Source organism: Pseudophryne corroboree, chromosome 2 (assembly GCF_028390025.1).
Source record: "Pseudophryne corroboree isolate aPseCor3 chromosome 2, aPseCor3.hap2, whole genome shotgun sequence".
NCBI lineage: Eukaryota > Metazoa > Chordata > Amphibia > Anura > Myobatrachidae > Pseudophryne > Pseudophryne corroboree.
Window position 1 is genome coordinate 685,122,072 of NC_086445.1, and position 19,659 is coordinate 685,141,730.

At 43.9% G+C, this 19,659-nt stretch overlaps 1 protein-coding gene across 1 annotated transcript in view; it reads left to right on the top strand.

The window, feature by feature from the left end:
• The window catches only part of MAPKAPK2 (MAPK activated protein kinase 2), a 209,888-nt gene that overhangs the window by 89,034 nt on the left and 101,195 nt on the right, over positions 1-19,659 (top strand). Inside the window, exons 3-4 of the mRNA XM_063955175.1 lie at positions 10,061-10,125; positions 10,449-10,528. Coding sequence (XP_063811245.1) covers positions 10,061-10,125; positions 10,449-10,528 — 145 coding nt within the window. The remainder of the gene's footprint in view (positions 1-10,060; positions 10,126-10,448; positions 10,529-19,659) is intronic.

Below are 19,659 nucleotides of genomic sequence, written 5' to 3' on the forward strand. Positions count from 1 at the left end.
TATTTAAAGGAGGACCCTGGGCAGCTATCTTCCATGGTGGTAGACATTATCTTGCGGGTAATTTTTCCCCTATAAATCTCTCAAAATTGGTGAAATTTACCTAATCCATCCTACCGGGACCATTGGAAGTGGCCCTTGTTCTTTTGAAACAGGGTACCCCTTTGATGTTGTTTTATTATTTTATGAACTGTTTTTATCCCTATTGTTTGGGGAAATAACTTTTGGAATAAAAAAGATATTTTCTCTGACGTCCTAGTGGATGCTGGGAACTCCGTAAGGACCATGGGGAATAGCGGCTCCGCAGGAGACTGGGCACAACTAAAGAAAGCTTTAGGTCACCTGGTGTGCACTGGCTCCTCCCACCATGACCCTCCTCCAAGCCTCAGTTAGATTTTGTGCCCGGCCGAGGTTGGATGCACACTAGGGGCTCTCCTGAGCCCTTAGAAATAAAGTATAGATTTAGGTTTTTTATTTTCAGTGAGACCTGCTGGCAACAGGCTCACTGCAGCGAGGGACTAAGGGGAGAAGAAGCGAACTCGCCTGCTTGCAGCCGGATTGGGCTTCTTAGGCTACTGGACACCATTAGCTCCAGAGGGATCGACCGCAGGCCCAGTCCTTGGTGTTCGGTCCCGGAGCCGCGCCGCCGTCCCCCTTACAGAGCCAGAAGCAAGAAGAGGTCCGGAAAATCGGCGGCAGAAGACATCAGTCTTCACCAAGGTAGCGCACAGCACTGCAGCTGTGCGCCATTGCTCCTCATGCACACTTCACACTCCGGTCACTGAGGGTGCAGGGCGCTGGGGGGGGGGGCGCCCTGAGCAGCAATAATTACACCTTGGCTGGCAAAAATACCACAATATATAGCCCCAGAGGCTATATATGTGGTAAATACCCCTGCCAGAATCCAGAAAAAAGCGGGAGAAAAGTCCGCGAAAAAGGGGCGGAGCTATCTCCCTCAGACACACTGGCGCCATTTTCTCTTCACAGTGCAGCTGGAAGAAAGCTCCCCAGGCTCTCCCCTGTAGTTTTCAGGCTCAATGGGTTAAAAAGAGAGGGGGGGCACTAAATTTAGGCGCAATATTATACATACAAGCAGCTATTGGGGAAATTTCACTCAGTTATAGTGTTAATCCCCACATTATATAGCGCTCTGGTGTGTGCTGGCATACTCTCTCTCTCTGTCTCCCCAAAGGGCCTTGTGGGGTCCTGTCCTCAGTCAGAGCATTCCCTGTGTGTGTGCGGTGTGTCGGTACAGCTGTGTCGACATGTTTAATGAGGAGGCTTATATGGTGACGGAGCAGATGCCGATAAATGTGATGTCGCCCCCTGTGGGGCCGACACCAGAGTGGATGGTTAGGTGAAAGGTATTAACCGACAGTGTCAACTCCTTACATAAAAGGGTGGATGACGTAACAGCTGTGGGACAGCCGGCTTCTCAGTCCGCGCCTGCCCAGGCGTCTCAAAGGCCATCAGGGGCTCAAAAACGCCCGCTCACTCAGATGGCAGACACAGATGTCGACACGGAGTCTGACTCCAGTGTCGACAAGGTCGAGACATATACACAATCCACTAGGAACATCCGTGACTTGATCCCGGCAATAAAAAATGTGTTACACATTTCTGACATTAACCCAAGTACCACTAAAAAAAAAAAGGGTTTTATGTTTCGGGAGAAAAAGCAGGCAGTGTTTTGTTCCCCCATCAGATGAATGAATGAAGTGTGTGAAAAGCGTGGGTTCCCCCAGATAAGAAACTGGTAATTTCTAAAAAGTTACTGATGGCGTACCCTTTCCCGCCAGAGGATAAGTTACGCTGGGAGATATCCCCTAGGGTGGATAAGGCGCTCACACGGTTGTCAAAAAAGGTGGCACTGCCGTCTTGGGATACGGCCACTTTGAAGGTACCTGCTGATAAAAAGCAGGAGGCTATCCTGAAGTCTGTATTTACACACTCAGGTACTAGACTGAGACCTGCAGATCGTGCTGCTGCAGCGTGGTCGGTGACCCTGTCAAACATGAGAACATATTAAAGACGTCGTCTTATATATGAGGGATGCACAGAGGGATATTTTGCCGGCTGGCATCCAAAATGAATGTAATGTCCATTCTGTCAGGAGGGTATTAGATGGACAGGTGATGCTGACTTTAAAAGGCGCATAGAGACTCTGCCTTATAAGGGTGAGGAATTATTTGGGGATGGTCTCTGGGACCTCGTATCCATTACCTCAGGTTTCCTCACAGACTAAGAAAGCACTGTATTATCAGGTACAGTCCTTTCGGCTTCAGAAAAGCAAGCGGGTCAAAGGCGCTTCCTTTCTGTACAGAGACATGGGAAGAGGGAAAAAGCTGCACCAGTCAGCCTGTTCCCAGAATCAAAATTCTTTTCTCGCTTCCTCTGAGTCCACAGCATGACGCGGGGGCTCCACAGGTGTAGCCAGGTACGGTGGGGGGCCGTCTCAAAAATTTCAGCGATCAGTGGGCTCGCTCACAGGTGGATCCCTGTTTCATTCAAGTAGTATTTCAGGGGTACAAGCTGGAATTCGAGATGTCTCCCCCCCCGCCGTTTCCTCAAATATGCCTTGCCGACAACTCCCTCAAGCAGGGAGGCTGCGCTAGAGGCAATTAATAAGCGGTATTCCCAGCAGGTAATACTCAAGGTGCCCCTACTTCAACAAGGACGGGGTTACTATTCCACACGGTTTGGGGTACCGAAACCGCATGGTTCGGTGTGACCCATTTTATATTTAAAATCCTTGAACACATACATAAAAAAATTCAAGTTCAAGATGGAATCGCTCAGGGCGGTTATTGCAAGCCTGGACGAGGAGGATTACATGGGATCCCGGGACATCAAGGATGCTTACCTGCATGTCCCCATTTACCATCCTCGCCAGGAGTACCTCAGATTGTGGTACAGGATTACCATTACCAAGTCCAGACACTGCCGTTTGGACTGTACATGGCACCGAGGGTGTTTACCAAGGTAATGGCCGAAATGATGATACTCCTTCGAATAAAGGGAGTTTTAATTATCCCGTGCTTGGACAATCTCCTTATAAGGGCAAGGTCCAAGGAGCAGTTGCTAGTCGGGGTAGCACTATTTTGGAAAGTGTTACAACAGCACGGTTGGACTCTAAACAGTCCAAAGTCACAGCTGGTTCCTACGACACGTCTACTGTTCCTGGGGATGGTTCTGGACACAGAACAGAAATAAGTGTTTCTCCCGGAGGAGAAAGCCAAGGAGCTGTCATCTCTAGTCAGAGACCACCTGAAGCCAAAACAGGTATCGGTGCATCATTGCACGCGAGTCCTTGGAAAAAATGGTAGCTTCCTACGAAGCAATCCCATTCGGCAGGTTCCATGCAAGAACTTTTCAGTGGGACCTGTTGGACAAGTGGTCCGGATCACAGCTTCAGATGCATCGGCTGATAACCCTGTCTTCAAGGACCAGGGTGTCTCTACTGTGGTGGCTGCAGAGTGCCCATCTTCAAGAGGGCCGCAGGTTCGGCATACAGGACTAGGTCCTAGTGACCATGGATGCCAGCCTTTGAGGCTGGGGGGCAGTCACACAGGGAAAAAACTTCCAGGGACTTTGGTCAAGTCAGGTGACTTCCCTACACATAAATATTCTGGAACTGAGGGCCATTTACAATGCCCTGAGTCAGGCAAGGCCTCTGCTTCAAAACCAGCCGGTACTGATCCAATCAGACAACATCACGGCAGTCGCCCATGTAAACCAACGGGGCGGCACAAGAAGCAGGATGGCGATGGCAGAAGCCACAAGGATTCTCTGATGGGCGGAAAATCATGTGTTAACACTGTCAGCAGTGTTCATTCCCGGAGTGGACGACTGGGAAGCAGATCTTCTCAGCAGACACGACCTCCACCCGGGAGAGTGGGATTTCATCCAGAAGTCTTCCAAAGGATTGTACACCATTGGGAAAGGCCACAGGTGGACATGATGGCGTCCCGCCTCAACAAAAAGCTATAAAAAGATATTGCGCCAGGTCAAAGGACCCTCGGGCGATAGCTGTGGACGCTCTGGTAACACCGTGGGTGTACCAGTCGGTTTGTGTTCCCCCCTCTGCCTCTCATACAAAAGCTACTGAGAATAATAGGAAGGCGAGGAGTAAGAACGATTCTCGTGGTTCCGGATTGGCCAAGAAGAGCTTGGTACCCAGAACTTCAAGAGATTATATCAGAGGACCCATGGCCTCTGCCGCTCAGACAGGACCTGCGGCAGCAGGGGCCCTGTCTGTTCCAAGACTTACCGCGGCTACGTTTTGACGGCATGGCGGTTGAACGCCGGATCCTAAAGGAAAAGGGCATTCCGGAGGAAGTCATTCCTACGCTGATTCAAGCCAGGAAAGATGTAACTGCAAAACATTTTCACCGCATATGGCAAAAATATGTTGCTTGGTGTGAGGCCAAAAAAGGCCCCAACAGAGGAATTTCAACTAGGTCGATTTCTGCATTTCCTACAAGCAGGAGTGTCTATGGGCCTAAAATTAGGCTCCATTAAGGTACAGATCTCGGCTCTGTCGATTTTCTTCCAGAAAGAACTAGCTTCAGTACCTGAAGTTCAGACATTGTAAAAGGAGTGCTGCATATTCAGCCCCCGGTTGTGCCTCCAGTGGCACCTTGGGTTCTCAACGTGGTGTTGAGTTTCTTAAAATCACATTGGTGTGAGCCACTAAAAACCGTGGATCTAAAATATCTCACGCGGAAAGTGGTCGTGTTATTGGCCTTGGCTTCGGCCAGGCGTGTATCAGAATTGGCGGCTTTGTCATATAAAAGTCCTTATCTGATTTTCCATATGGATAGGGCAGAATTGAGGACTCGTCCCCAGTTTCTCCCTTAGGTGATATCAGCTTTTCACTTGAACCAACCTATTGTAGTGCCTGCGGCTACTAGGGACTTGGAGGATTCCAAGTTACTGGACGTAGTCAGGGCCTTGGAAAATTGTTTCCAGGACGGCTAGAGTCAGGAGAACTGACTCGCTGTTTATCTTGTATGCACCCAGCAGACTGGGTGCTCCTGCTTCTAAGCAGACTATTGCTCGCTGGATTTGTAGCACAATTCAGCTGGCGCATTCTGCGGCTGGACTACCGCAGCCAAAATCTGTAAAAGCCCATTCCACAAGGAAGGTGGGCTCATCTTGGGCAGCTGCCCGAGGGGTCTCTGCTTTCCAACTTTGCCGAGCTGCAACTTGGTCAGGGGCAAACACGTTTGCTAAATTCTACAAAATTGATACCCTGGCTGAGGAGGACCTGGAGTTCTCTCATTCGGTGCTGCAGAGTCATCCGCACTCTCCCGCCCGTTTGGGAGCTTTGGTATAATCCCCATGGTCCTTACGGAGTTCCCAGCATCCACTAGGACGTCAGAGAAAATAAGATTTTACTCACCGGTAAATCTATTTCTCGTAGTCCGTAGTGGATGCTGGGCGCCCGTCCCAAGTGCGGATTGTCTGCAATACTTGTATATAGTTATTGCCTAACTAAAGGGTTATTGTTGGGCCATCTGTTGAGAGGCTCAGTTATATTCATACTGTTAACTGGGTATAGTATCACGAGTTATACGGTGTGATTGGTGTGGCTGGTATGAGTCTTACCCGGGATTCAAAATCCTTCCTTATTATGTCAGCTCGTCCGGGCACAGTGTCCTAACTGAGGCTTGGAGGAGGGTCATGGTGGGAGGAGCCAGTGCACACCAGGTGACCTAAAGCTTTCTTTAGTTGTGCCCAGTCTCCTGCGGAGCCGCTATTCCCCATGGTCCTTACGGAGTTCCCAGCATCCACTACGGACTACGAGAAATAGATTTACCGGTGAGTAAAATCTTATTTTTTCACCATATCTGCTGTCATTGGAAACTTTTCGTGTGGGGAGAACGGAATGGCTGGATACCTTTTTATTGCACATAGGGCTTATATTCAAGGTAAGCCTGGTGTAGATAAGTCGTGGGTTGGAAGATTGTAGAAAGTGTTAAAGAAACCATTATGTGAACGCATCACACTTAACACAGGTCAGTTGCCGGGAGTGACGACCTTGGAAATCATTGGTGGACATATTCAGAGCAACTAACAAACATGTTGTATAATATGTTTTTTGTTTGAGGAACAAGAGTCTCACCCATTTGGAACGTATATATAGCATCGCTGGGAGATCGCCTCTTTTTTTTACAGAAGTTGCTTCAGTCAGGAGAGATAGTTCCAGTTCCTCCTGCACAACGAGGACAAGGTTTTCATTCCAACCTATTTCTAGTCCAGAAGCCAAATGGGTCGTTCTGGCCCATACTCTGTCTCAAAGCGCTGAACAAGTACATTTGGGTGCCTCGGTTTCATAAGGAGACTTTACGTTCCATTATTTTGACCATGGGGCCGGAGGATTTTATGGTATCCCTGGATATCCAGGATGCTTACCTTCATGTTCCTATAGCACTGTCCCATCAGTGTTATCTCAGGTTTTCTATCATCCAGCATTATTTTCAGTTTCAGGCCCTACCTTTTGGACTGGCCACAGCTTCCAAAGTATTCACCAAAATTATGGTGGTGATGGCATTTTATCTCCGTCAGCAGGGGATAAGGATTTTTCCATACCTTGACTATTTATTAATCCTGGCACAGTCTCAGGAATTGCTTCAGTATAATCTGCAACAGACAATAGCTTGTTTACAGAGACACTGTTGGCTCATAAATTGGGCAAAGTCGTCCCTGGTTCCAGCACAACGGATGACTCATTTGGGGGCTGTGCTGGATTATGGGTCTTCAGAGAGTATTTCTTCCTCTGAACAAATATCCAAGATTCAGTTAAGGATTCAGGAGCCGTTACACAGTCAAAGGGTATCCATTCACGCCGCAATGCGTATGATGGGGTTGATGGTGTCGACATTCGACATGGTGGAGTATGCTCCGTTCCATTCGAGGCCTCTGCAACGTCTGATCCTTTCCAAATGGAATGGTTGTCATCAGACAATAAAAACAGACTATGGTCCTTCCACTGGGAGTAAGGAGGTCATTAGCCTGGTGGCTACATACATCCCATCTGAACAAAGGGAGACCCTTTTTGGATATCAGGTTGGGAAATTCAGACAACGGGCTGGGGAGCAGTGTCAGGAAGGAGTTGCAGTGGACCAAGGAAGAAAATTGCCTGCCAATAAATATATTGGAACTTCGGGCCAAATATATAGCACTTATTCAGGCAAAGGACATTCTTTAGGGATAACCAGTCCAAATCCGCTTGGACAATGCAACGGCAGTAGCGTACCTCAACCATCAGGGACTCGAAGCCAGAATGCAATGAAGGAGGTAAGTCACACACTAAAGTGGGCAGAACTTCATCTTCCAGCCTTGTCTGCAGTGTTCATTCTGGGAGTCCTGAACTGGGAAGCGAATTTTCTCAGTCAACACGCCATTCATGCAAACGAATGGGTTTACACCCAGAGGTCTTCCAAAATCTGGTAGACAAATGGGGGTTACCAGTGATGGATCTCATGGAGTCATGCCAGAACAACAAAGTTTTCGCATATGGGTCAAGAACAAAGGATCCCAGAGCGATCTTTGTGGATGCCTTGTCAGTGAGGTGGGACTTTTATCTAGCCTATGTGTTTCCACCAATCGTCCTGTTACCCAGGGTAATGCAAAAGGTAAAACAAGGATAGGGCGCCGTGATACTAATAGCTCCAGCTTGGCACAGAAGACATTGGTACACAGATCTGCAGAGGTTGTTGATGAACTAAGGTCCTTGCTATCACAAACACCTGGATCGACTGTCTTCGACGGCGTGGCTCTTGAGACTTCCATCCTGAAAGCAAGAGGATTCTCACAACTGGTAATTCAAACTATGCTCAGAGCAAGGAAACCTTCCTCAGCTCGCATTTGTCACCGAATATGGCAAAACTATTCAATGATGCAGTGACCGGAAATTTGACCCTAGGGCGTTCAGAGTTTCCAGAGTCCTGGCATTTTTTCAGGCAGGAATGGACAAAGGTCTACGAATGGCTTCCTTGAGAGTACAAGTGTCAGCATTAACTGTATGGTTCCAAAAGGTAATTGCTAACCTACAGGATGTGCACACTTTTTTCCAGGGAATGCTGCGCATTCAACCTCCTTTTGTTCCTTCTACAGTGCCTTGGGACTTAAGTTTAATTTAAAGGCTCTTCAAGTTGCCCCATTTGAACCACTTAAACGAGTGGATCTTAAATTGTTGACAGCTAAAGTTCTCTCTCTACTGGCTATTGCTTCAGCTAGAAGAGTTTCAGATTTAGGGGCATTGTTATGTCACCCTCCTTTTCTGTTGTGTGTATTATTTTTTTTTTTTTATATCCAGATAGAGCGGTTCTTAGAACCAAATCTGGGTATCTTCCTAAGGTGGTGTCTAAATTCCACCTTATCGAAGAAATTGTAATCCCTGTCTTCCAGGGGCCGACCTTTCAGCGGGAGATGCATCATTGGATGTAGTCCGTGCCTTAAGGATGTATGTGGATTTACCAGTGCTATCAGAAAGACAGATATTCTCTTCGTTCTCTACGGTTTTCACAAGAGAGGATGGCCTGCTGACAAGCAGACACTGGCGAGATGGCTTCGGATGACAATTTCAGAAGCATACTCTCAAGCTGATCTCCCTGTTCCGTTTCGGCTAATGTCTCTGCTTACTCTACTCGTAAGGTAGGTCCATCATGGGCAGCACAATGTGGTGCTTCAGCTGAACAGATATGTAAGGCAGCCAAGTGGTCTTCCATTAACACATTCATTCGACATTGTCTTTGATACCTTTTGTCTCTCAGGACGCTGACTTTGGGCGGAGGATTCTCCCATCCAATCAGGAGCGTCCCCACCACTAAATTTCTTTGAGACATCCCAATGTTATCCTGTGGATAACCTGTGTACCCTGCCGGAGAAATATTCGTTATGGTAAAACTTACAGTTGATAACGTTCTTTCTCCTAAGTCCACAGGGATCCCACCCTGACGCACCTGATTTGAGGATCCTTTCACTCACTAACCTCTTCCTTTTTGTATAGAAGGGTGTGCATGTGTGTTCTTGTCGCCTGATTAGGGCTCTCTATGATGCATCTGCCTTGAGCTTTGGAAAAACAACTGATTTGCTTGAGCCAGGAGGCGGGGATATATGTACAGGCCCGTTGCATGCTGGGGGGCCGAAAGCTTTGACTGACTGGTGTAAATCCGCTGTCACGTCATCATATCCCAATGTTTTCCTGTGGACTTAGGAGAAATAACGTTATCAACGGCAAGATTTTTACCATAACAAATCCATACAAACTGTATGGGCTTTGTATTTAACAACAAGTACGGTCTCCCTTCTACTCTCTCTGCCTCCTCATTTGTCAGGACTGTATTAAAAAAAAAAAATGCTGCGTGTTAAATTACAGTAGCACTGCTCACTGCATAACACTGTAGTGTTAAATACCAGTAGAAGCTACCTAAACCAATCCGAGTGGGTGCTATATTCCACCTGTGTTTTTTTTTTTTTTTCTTGTTAAATGGATCTCGTTTTTTTTAATTTAATAACCTAAAACAGAATTGATTCAATGATATGAATAAGATAATCCAAATGTATATTTATAACACAAAAAGCAATTCACATATTTAGCAAAATAATTATAGAGTTCTATCCATAGGACTTGCCTGCTTTGGCTGTGTGTGGGTCCTAGCAATAAAGGTTCAGTATGCCCCCTTGCCACCTAGGGTAATCCAGCATCAGCCAGTGGGTGGCATCACCCACTTTGAGAGTTAGGTGACGGTAACAAGACAAAGGCAAGTGGTGAATGAGGATGATAACTGGGGAAATGGCATACAAATAGGGTGCTCTGGGGCACCTTTTATCCTTTGGTGATGTCTGCAGATGGGCTCTGTAAGGCATCACATTTTATATCGCTGCCCATTCTCAGTCTAAATGATTTTGTGACCTAGAAGAAGGTGAGACAAAATCTGACAATGTTTCATGCAGCAGACGTCTTTTGTGAGAACAAATCAATGTGATATCTACAATAAACTATACCTGGTATAGTAGAAGTGTCCTGTACTAATGTCTGAGTTCTGTTTTTCAGTCTTGACGGTGGAGAGTTGTTCAGTCGCATTCAAGACCGAGGTGACCAAGCCTTTACTGAGCGTGGTATGTCTATATGTTCTAATGCAGCTCACATTATCAGTCATATACTGTCCCTTTTATTATATTGCTACACATGTAAAACTTAAAAATAAATAAAAAATAAATAAATAGATGATAAATTATGGTATAATGTTGGTATATTTTAATTAGGCTGTAAGATAATCACATCAGGGAGGTCTTTTTGTCTTGTTCATAAAATTATTCCAACTGTATGCAAGACATTATTTTTTTTTTACAGTAATGAATTCAACTTTTTAAAATAATGATTTAACTGGATGAGGTTAGTGATGTTGTCTTTTTATATTATGAATTCTTGTCGTTTTCAGAGGCTTCTGACATCATGAAAAGCATCGGCGAGGCTATCCAGTATTTACACGCCATCAATATTGCCCACAGAGATGTTAAGGTAAGCTGGTATTGTGGGAGCTGTCAAGATGCCCAAGTCTGAGATTGGTCTTATTATTAATATATATATATATATATATATATATATATATATATATATATATATATATATATATATATAATATCTCTCTCTCTCTCTCTATATATATATATATATATATATATATATATATATATATATATATATTTATTTATATATATATATATATATATATATATATATATATATATATATATATATATATATATATATATATATATATATATATATAAACTTCCAGTATGTGCCGGCACTCAAATCACATCAGCTTGCTCTGGTGCCAGTTAGAGCAAAGAAATAGCAATCCAATTGAAAACGGCACTCAGAGACAGGAAAACCATAGAAAACAGTTTAATTCATCCCATTAACGTTTCGGGGCAGCAAGCCCCGTCCTCAGAATGGACAGAAATGAAATACAAGAACACTTACCACAATAAATAGAGACCCCCACCGACGGCGTTTCCTCCCATCGCCTGCTCCCTCGCGTTCCGGTCCCACTGCTCCGTCCGCGACGTCATTTCCGCATCCTGCCGCTGATGGTTGCTAAGGGAACGCTTTGGTATGCGTTCCACCATCAGCCAATCGCTGGATCCACCTCAATAGGGAAATAGGAGGCTCGAACAGGGGAGATTCTGCATAGGGAGAGGGGAGGGTCGGAAGCACCGTGACATACAAAGATAAACCATAACGTCCCCATACCTAATATATAGGAACAAAATACATAAAAAAGCAAAACAAAGTTAAAAAATGTGCTGAGATTGGAGAAACATACATGTATCGGACATCTGTGGCAAACACCATACTGTTGGCCCTAAACCATACATCACAGGATATCAGGATATACGTGTTTTCACAACGCATTAAACCAGCATAAATAAATATATATAAATATAAGTTCAGAGCTCAACGCTACATCAATGTACTCCAATTAATTTTCTCATTAAGGCCACCTGGAGATATAGTCCCCAATCGGGTAATCCAGCGTGCTTCCTTAATAAGAAGAGATTTAGATCTGTCACCCCCACGAATTGATGGGGGGACATGATCAATCATGAAGTACTTGAGGGATTCTAAGGAGTGGCCAGCCTGTTTGAAATGTTTGGCCACCGGCTGGTCAACAAATTTGCCTTCAAGGGTAAGTTTAATCGCTGATCTGTGGGCAGCCATTCGTTCTGAAAATTTACGAATGGTTTGCCCAACATAGAACAGACCACAGGGGCAGATGATAATATAAATGACATAGGTGGTGGAACAGGTGAGAACAAATCTAATGTCATATTTTTTGTTCTCATGATGAGGGTGTTGGAAGGCTTTGCAAGAAAACATATAACTACAGGTGGTACACCCACTGCAACGATAGCAACCGGGTGCTTTATAATGGACATTAGGCAAATGAGAAGCCCCGATCCCTGTAATGTCAGTTCTCACCACCCTGTCTCTAATATTCCTCCCCCGTCTGAAAGCCATCATGGGAGTGAACTGTTTAAGACCTTTCAGATCAGGATCAGTGGAAACAATGGGCCATAATGCCCGGGTGGCCCGTCTCATAATGGGGTTAGAGGTGGAGAAATCACAAGGAAAAGGGATTTTAGGTCTCCGTTGCTTATTAGAGGGTTTTAAAAGCACATGTCTAGGTATTGCCAACACTTCCCTCTTGGAGGTCTGAAGCAGATTAATATCATAGCCTCGAGCCTGAAACTTCAGCACAAGAGCATCCATTTCTCTATTGAGAACCTCAGGATCACTGACAATGCGTGCAACACGCATCATCTGGGACCGGGGTAGACCTTTCTTGAGAGGCTCCGGATGATGGCTGGATGCTGTGAGAAGGGTGTTACGGTCTGTGGTTTTATGAAAAACTTCAGTGGTCAACACACCGTTCACTACCCTAATGGCTACATCAAGAAAGTGTGCCTCACTAGTACTGCACGAAAAGGTGAATTTAACGGGACCATCTCTAGCATTGATGTCTGACATCATTTGTCTAAATGCCATTTCACCCCCTTTCCATAAAAGAAAAATATCATCGATGTAGCGGCAAAACATGAGGATATTATCACTGATATCTTGATTAATGAAAAACAATTCTTGTTCTTGGACAAACATATAAATATTCGCGTACGACGGGGCCACAGGGGACCCCATCGCACAGCCCCTGAGTTGCAGAAAAAACTGTCCGTCGAACAAAAAATAGTTGCGACGGAGAGTGAGTTCTAGCAAGGTCATAAACAGCTCATGGTCAAATTTATCAACAGGGAGATGAGTGCTAAGAAAGGCGGACATAGCCGCCAGGCCCACAGTATGGGGGATCACAGTATATAAGCTGCATACATCTAAGCAGCAGAGTAATGTCCCTTCAGGAACTAACGAATACTCCTGTAGTTTCAGCAGGAATGATGGAAAGCGCTTTCCATCAAATTTCCTCGTGTACCGGTATTGTACACATTGCCTAAACTACACAAGGACAGTTTAAATCCTCCGGGCAGGCCTATCATCTCCGCCCCTGACTCCTTGTATAGGCCAGTGGCACAATTCCTGGACTCGATCCTGCAACCGTATCTTCCACTACAATCAACATTCTTGAAAGACACTACCTCATTCCTGCTGAAACTACAGGAGTATTCGTTAGTTCCTGTGATCCCCCATACTGGGGGCCTGGCGGCTATGTCCGCCTTTCTTAGCACTCATCTCCCTGTTGATAAATTTGACCATGAGCTGTTTATGACCTTGCTAGAACTCGCTCTCCGTCGCAACTATTTTTTGTTCGACGGACAGTTTTTTCTGCAACTCAGGGGCTGTGCGATGGGGTCCCCTGTGGCCCCGTCGTACGCGAATATTTATATGTTTGTCCAAGAACAAGAATTGTTTTTCATTAATCAAGATATCAGTGATAATATCCTCATGTTTTGCCGCTACATCGATGATATTTTTCTTTTATGGAAAGGGGGTGAAATGGCATTTAGACAAATGATGTCAGACATCAATGCTAGAGATGGTCCCGTTAAATTCACCTTTTCGTGCAGTACTAGTGAGGCACACTTTCTTGATGTAGCCATTAGGGTAGTGAACGGTGTGTTGACCACTGAAGTTTTTCATAAAACCACAGACCGTAACACCCTTCTCACAGCATCCAGCCATCATCCGGAGCCTCTCAAGAAAGGTCTACCCCGGTCCCAGATGATGCGTGTTGCACGCATTGTCAGTGATCCTGAGGTTCTCAATAGAGAAATGGATGCTCTTGTGCTGAAGTTTCAGGCTCGAGGCTATGATATTAATCTGCTTCAGACCTCCAAGAGGGAAGTGTTGGCAATACCTAGACATGTGCTTTTAAAACCCTCTAATAAGCAACGGAGACCTAAAATCCCTTTTCCTTGTGATTTCTCCACCTCTAACCCCATTATGAGACGGGCCACCCGGGCATTATGGCCCATTGTTTCCACTGATCCTGATCTGAAAGGTCTTAAACAGTTCACTCCCATGATGGCTTTCAGACGGGGGAGGAATATTAGAGACAGGGTGGTGAGAACTGACATTACAGGGATCGGGGCTTCTCATTTGCCTAATGTCCATTATAAAGCACCCGGTTGCTATCGTTGCAGTGGGTGTACCACCTGTAGTTATATGTTTTCTTGCAAAGCCTTCCAACACCCTCATCATGAGAACAAAAAATATGACATTAGATTTGTTCTCACCTGTTCCACCACCTATGTCATTTATATTATCATCTGCCCCTGTGGTCTGTTCTATGTTGGGCAAACCATTCGTAAATTTTCAGAACGAATGGCTGCCCACAGATCAGCGATTAAACTTACCCTTGAAGGCAAATTTGTTGACCAGCCGGTGGCCAAACATTTCAAACAGGCTGGCCACTCCTTAGAATCCCTCAAGTACTTCATGATTGATCATGTCCCCCCATCAATTCGTGGGGGTGACAGATCTAAATCTCTTCTTATTAAGGAAGCACGCTGGATTACCCGATTGGGGACTATATCTCCAGGTGGCCTTAATGAGAAAATTAATTGGAGTACATTGATGTAGCGTTGAGCTCTGAACTTATATTTATATATATTTATTTATGCTGGTTTAATGCGTTGTGAAAACACGTATATCCTGATATCCTGTGATGTATGGTTTAGGGCCAACAGTATGGTGTTTGCCACAGATGTCCGATACATGTATGTTTCTCCAATCTCAGCACATTTTTTAACTTTGTTTTGCTTTTTTATGTATTTTGTTCCTATATATTGGGTATGGGGACGTTATGGTTTATCTTTGTATGTCACGGTGCTTCCGACCCTCCCCTCTCCCTATGCAGAATCTCCCCTGTTCGAGCCTCCTATTTCCCTATTGAGGTGGATCCAGCGATTGGCTGATGGTGGAACGCATACCAAAGCGTTCCCTTAGCAACCATCAGCGGCAGGATGCGGAAATGACGTCGCGGACGGAGCAGTGGGACCGGAACGCGAGGGAGCAGGCGATGGGAGGAAACGCCGTCGGTGGGGGTCTCTATTTATTGTGGTAAGTGTTCTTGTATTTCATTTCTGTCCATTCTGAGGACGGGGCTTGCTGCCCCGAAACGTTAATGGGATGAATTAAACTGTTTTCTATGGTTTTCCTGTCTCTGAGTGCCGTTTTCAATTGGATTGCTATATATATATATATATATATATATATATATATATATATATATTATAATATATATATATATATATATATATATATATATATATATATATATATATATATATATAATATATATCCAAATAATGAGGCGGCACTCAGAGACTGGAACAAGTGATTTTTAGTGAAAGAACTGCATCACAGCATCAACGTTTCGGGGCCTAACACCCCTTCGTCAGGATGATGCTGTGATGCAGTTCTTTCACTAAAAATCACTTGTTCCAGTCTCTGAGTGCCGCCTCATTATTTGGATACATATGCAGGGGATTGCTACCCCAGTGGAGGGCACCAGAGCAAGTGAGCCCGGTGGGCGAACCGAGTGCCGGCGTTTGGTGTGGATATATATATATATATATATCTTTAAAACATCCGGCACTCCTGATATAAGAAAAAGAACAGTAGCCTGGGTGCCCTTGCTATGTTTAAATAGTCCCTCTATTGCTGAATAAGCAAATGGCACGTCACTCCAGGTTACTGAAAAAAAGGGATTTTAATAATCCATGACAAAATCACATTGTCAAGCAATGGTTAAACATGCAGCATGGCAAATTCTCAACGGCTCGTTTCAAGACCTAGTCTCGTCTTCAGGATTTATTGCCGCTGCTTGTGTGCTACATGGCGGAAAAGAGCATGAAGTGCTGCAGAAAGCAAAATCCTGAAGACGAGACTAGGTCTTTAAACGAGCCGTTGAGAATTTGCCATGCTGCATGTTTAACCATTGCTTGACAATGTAATTTTGTCATGGATTATTAAAATCCCTTTTTTTCAGTAACCTGGAGTGACGTGCCATTTGCTTATTCAGCAATAGAGGGACTATGTAATATATATATATATATATATATATATATATATATATATATATATATATATATATATATATATATATATATATATATATATATATATATATATATATATATATATATATATATATTCAATAGGAATAAAGTCTCTGCGCCTTCAGTGCTTTGGTGTGGAAACTTCCATCTGTGTATAACCAAAAAAATATGTATATGCGTACCGGAAGTATGATCAAGTTGTGCCTGTAGTGGTATCTTTAATTGGTCATCTTCCCTTGTCCTCTTACTCCATGTATAAACGCCCTCAGCGAGGTGTTAAACCACAATTTACATAGGCAGAGAGGGAAGATGTGTCAGCAAAAATGCTCTTACTATTATAAAGTGACTTGTGCCATAATTGTGCCAATATATAAAATATTTTTTATATAAAGTGCTCTGTGCCTATAGTGTTTCTATAAACCACTATATTTCTTGTGATTTCTAATATAAATAATCAGAATCACACCCCAGTGGCTAAAAGAATAATAAAATAATAAAAGGAAGGTAATAACTCACTCCTTTTTAAGGATGCTGCTCCTATGAGGTGATCCTTGACCTAGTCTGGTACCTCTATAAAGAAAGTTTTTTTTCTCATGGAAAAAAACAAAGAAGAAAAAAAGGGAGCTAATAGTGTGATATAGTTTTTCACAATTTTAATCACACACATACATAAGCAATGGAATCGTACAATTTAAAAATCAATAATAGGCTTATCTGTTGTACAGGTAGTTGGAGAGGTAGTGGAAGCTGGCCCAACGCGTTTCGTCCCTTTAACAGCTTTCTTGGGCCTTCCTCACACTATTAGCTCCCTTTTTTTCTTCTTTGTTTTTTTCCATGAGAAAAAAACTTTCTTTATAGAGGTACCAGACTAGGTCAAGGATCACCTCATAGGAGCAGCATCCTTAAAAGGAGTGAGTTATTACCTTCCTTTTATTATTTTATTATTCTTTTAGCCACTGGGGTGTGATTCTGATTATTTATATTAGAAATCACAAGAAATATAGTGGTTTATAGAAACACTATAGGCACAGAGCACTTTATATAAAAAATATTTTATATATTGGCACAATTATGGCACAAGTCACTTTATAATAGTAAGAGCATTTTGGCTGACACATCTTCCCTCTCTGCCTATGTAAATTGTGGTTTAACACCTCGCTGAGGGCGTTTATACATGGAGTAAGAGGACAAGGGAAGATGACCAATTAAAGATACCACTACAGGCACAACTTGATCATACTTCCGGTACGCATATACATATTTTTTTGGTTATACACAGATGGAAGTTTCCACACCAAAGCACTGAAGGCGCAGAGACTTTATTCCTATTGAACATTTGTATTTGTGACTCAGCGAAATATGAGTCAATAAGAGAGTCTACACTGCAGCCCCTACACGTGGGAGTGCTGTTTGGAATTGACGTGAATGGTTATGCACGAATTTTTTATATATTGTTTATGTATTTATTGTAAACATTTTAGGTATTAAGCGCTCATTATACACCTTTATTGTACATATATATATATATATATATATATATATATATATATATATATTTGTATATATTTGTATATATATATTTGTATCATACCATCTCCCCCTGACCACTCTGTGTGTCTCCGTGTTGGTATTAGAGAGTGCACTGTAGTGATTTGGTTGTGACTTACATAGCTACTGGTGGGTTATATGGTATGATACAGACTTATGCTTTTCACCCAATGGACAGTATTCAATTCTTTTCACACCCGTTCAGTTTCTCCTGGTATAATCATTTCAGCTCACTACGCCCGGGGTAACCCTTTACGCAGCTAAACCTGATTACTACGGGTGCGATAATGGGGATCACCTTAGAAAGGAGATTGGGCGTGATATATCATTTGAATACCGCCCAATGAGTCTTGAAATATTATAGCCTTTGGTGCAATGGGAAATTCCAGTGGAAAACACTGACTGCATGCTTCCTGGAGTGCACTCTACCTTTACACCATGATGTAAAATGATTACAACAGTCCTCGTTGTTTACTTCAGCTGGTTGTGGTAATAGAGCTGTCCATGCAGAAACTTGGACAGCTGTAAAGATGTGGATATGTACAGCCTACACAGTTACACACAACACTTCTTTATATGGATACACACCACTCCTTAGGTGTCTGTGTGTATCTAATATCATTTTTAAATTATATACACATATACACTGAAGATGGTTCTGTACTCTGCATGTGGAATCAATTGGGTGCATGCCCTTACCACTTTTGTAGTAGGTAGTGTTTGAAAAAACACCCTGACTTGGGTGTGAATGCATGGCATGGCACTGCAGGACTGTTTATTGATGATTCGGGGCCTCACATGCCCTGTTTTCAGAACACAACACAGTCTTACCTTTTAAACCCCACTTGTGTACACTGATCTCTTCCCGCACTCTGTGCTGGGTGCCGGGCTTCTGCTGCCGAGTGAGGATGCTGCCGCCCGATGACGTCATTCCCCACCTTACTTGGCAGTTGCTACCCTTATGCTCAGTCCCGGCCATTGCAGTCTGCATTGGGAAGAACAGTGCAGAAATCCCCACTGTGATACATATAAAAAAAGACATACAATTCAAAACCATATGCAAACCTTGTTTCCTCTCATTTCAGGGCACAGCACAAACAGTTACTGGTAAATTCTGTTAATATGCACTATTATGTGTATGAATAAGATTACATATTGAATTCATACCTAACTGGTATAGTACCAGACAAATATCTAAATGGGCAATCTAGTATACTGATATACATTGGAGAGTGCTATTTACACAGGAATATATATGCTTCTAAAGTGACTATACACTATGTACTCTCCACAAGCAAGCGTACATAGTGTATATTCACTTTAGAATAAGAGATTATTCTTACTATTGTGTGTAGGTCCCCCTCACAAAAACAGCTGTGACCCATCCACAAGATGCTAGCAGCAGATCCTTTAAGGCTGGGTACACATCAGACGATATGTCATCCAATCCCGCGTATTGGAGCGATGTATTGTACACATGGTCTGATGTGTACCTGTGATTGCGGGCTCCCATCCGCCAACATCTGGGTCTTCACATCTGATCATCTGCGGCCTATGGCATGCTCATGGATGCAGCCACTGATTGATATAGCACGCGGTTGCACGTTATATTGTTCTGTGTGTATTGGCGACCAATGTATCATTACATCCCTCGTCCCGTCGGCAACGATCCAGGATTGTCTGATGTGTAACCGGAATTAGTCCTTTCTCCGGCAGGGTCCACAGGATAACAATGGGATATGATGGAGCGACAGCGGATTTGCACCAATTAGTCAAAGCTTTCCGGCCTCCCAGCATGCAACGGGCCCGTCCCTATATCCCCGCCCCCTGGCTCAGGCACATCAGTTTTTTGTTTCATGCGGCAGGAGCCGGACCATGGTGAAAGGGCTGCTGCTTTTAGCAGCCCTAAGCTTTCTTATTTTATTGTATAGTCTTACTAATTTTTGAGTGATCTTTCCACCAATTGTTGACGCATCTGTCTCCAGACTGTCTAAAAAGGTGGTTTTACCTGTCCCTGGTTCTACT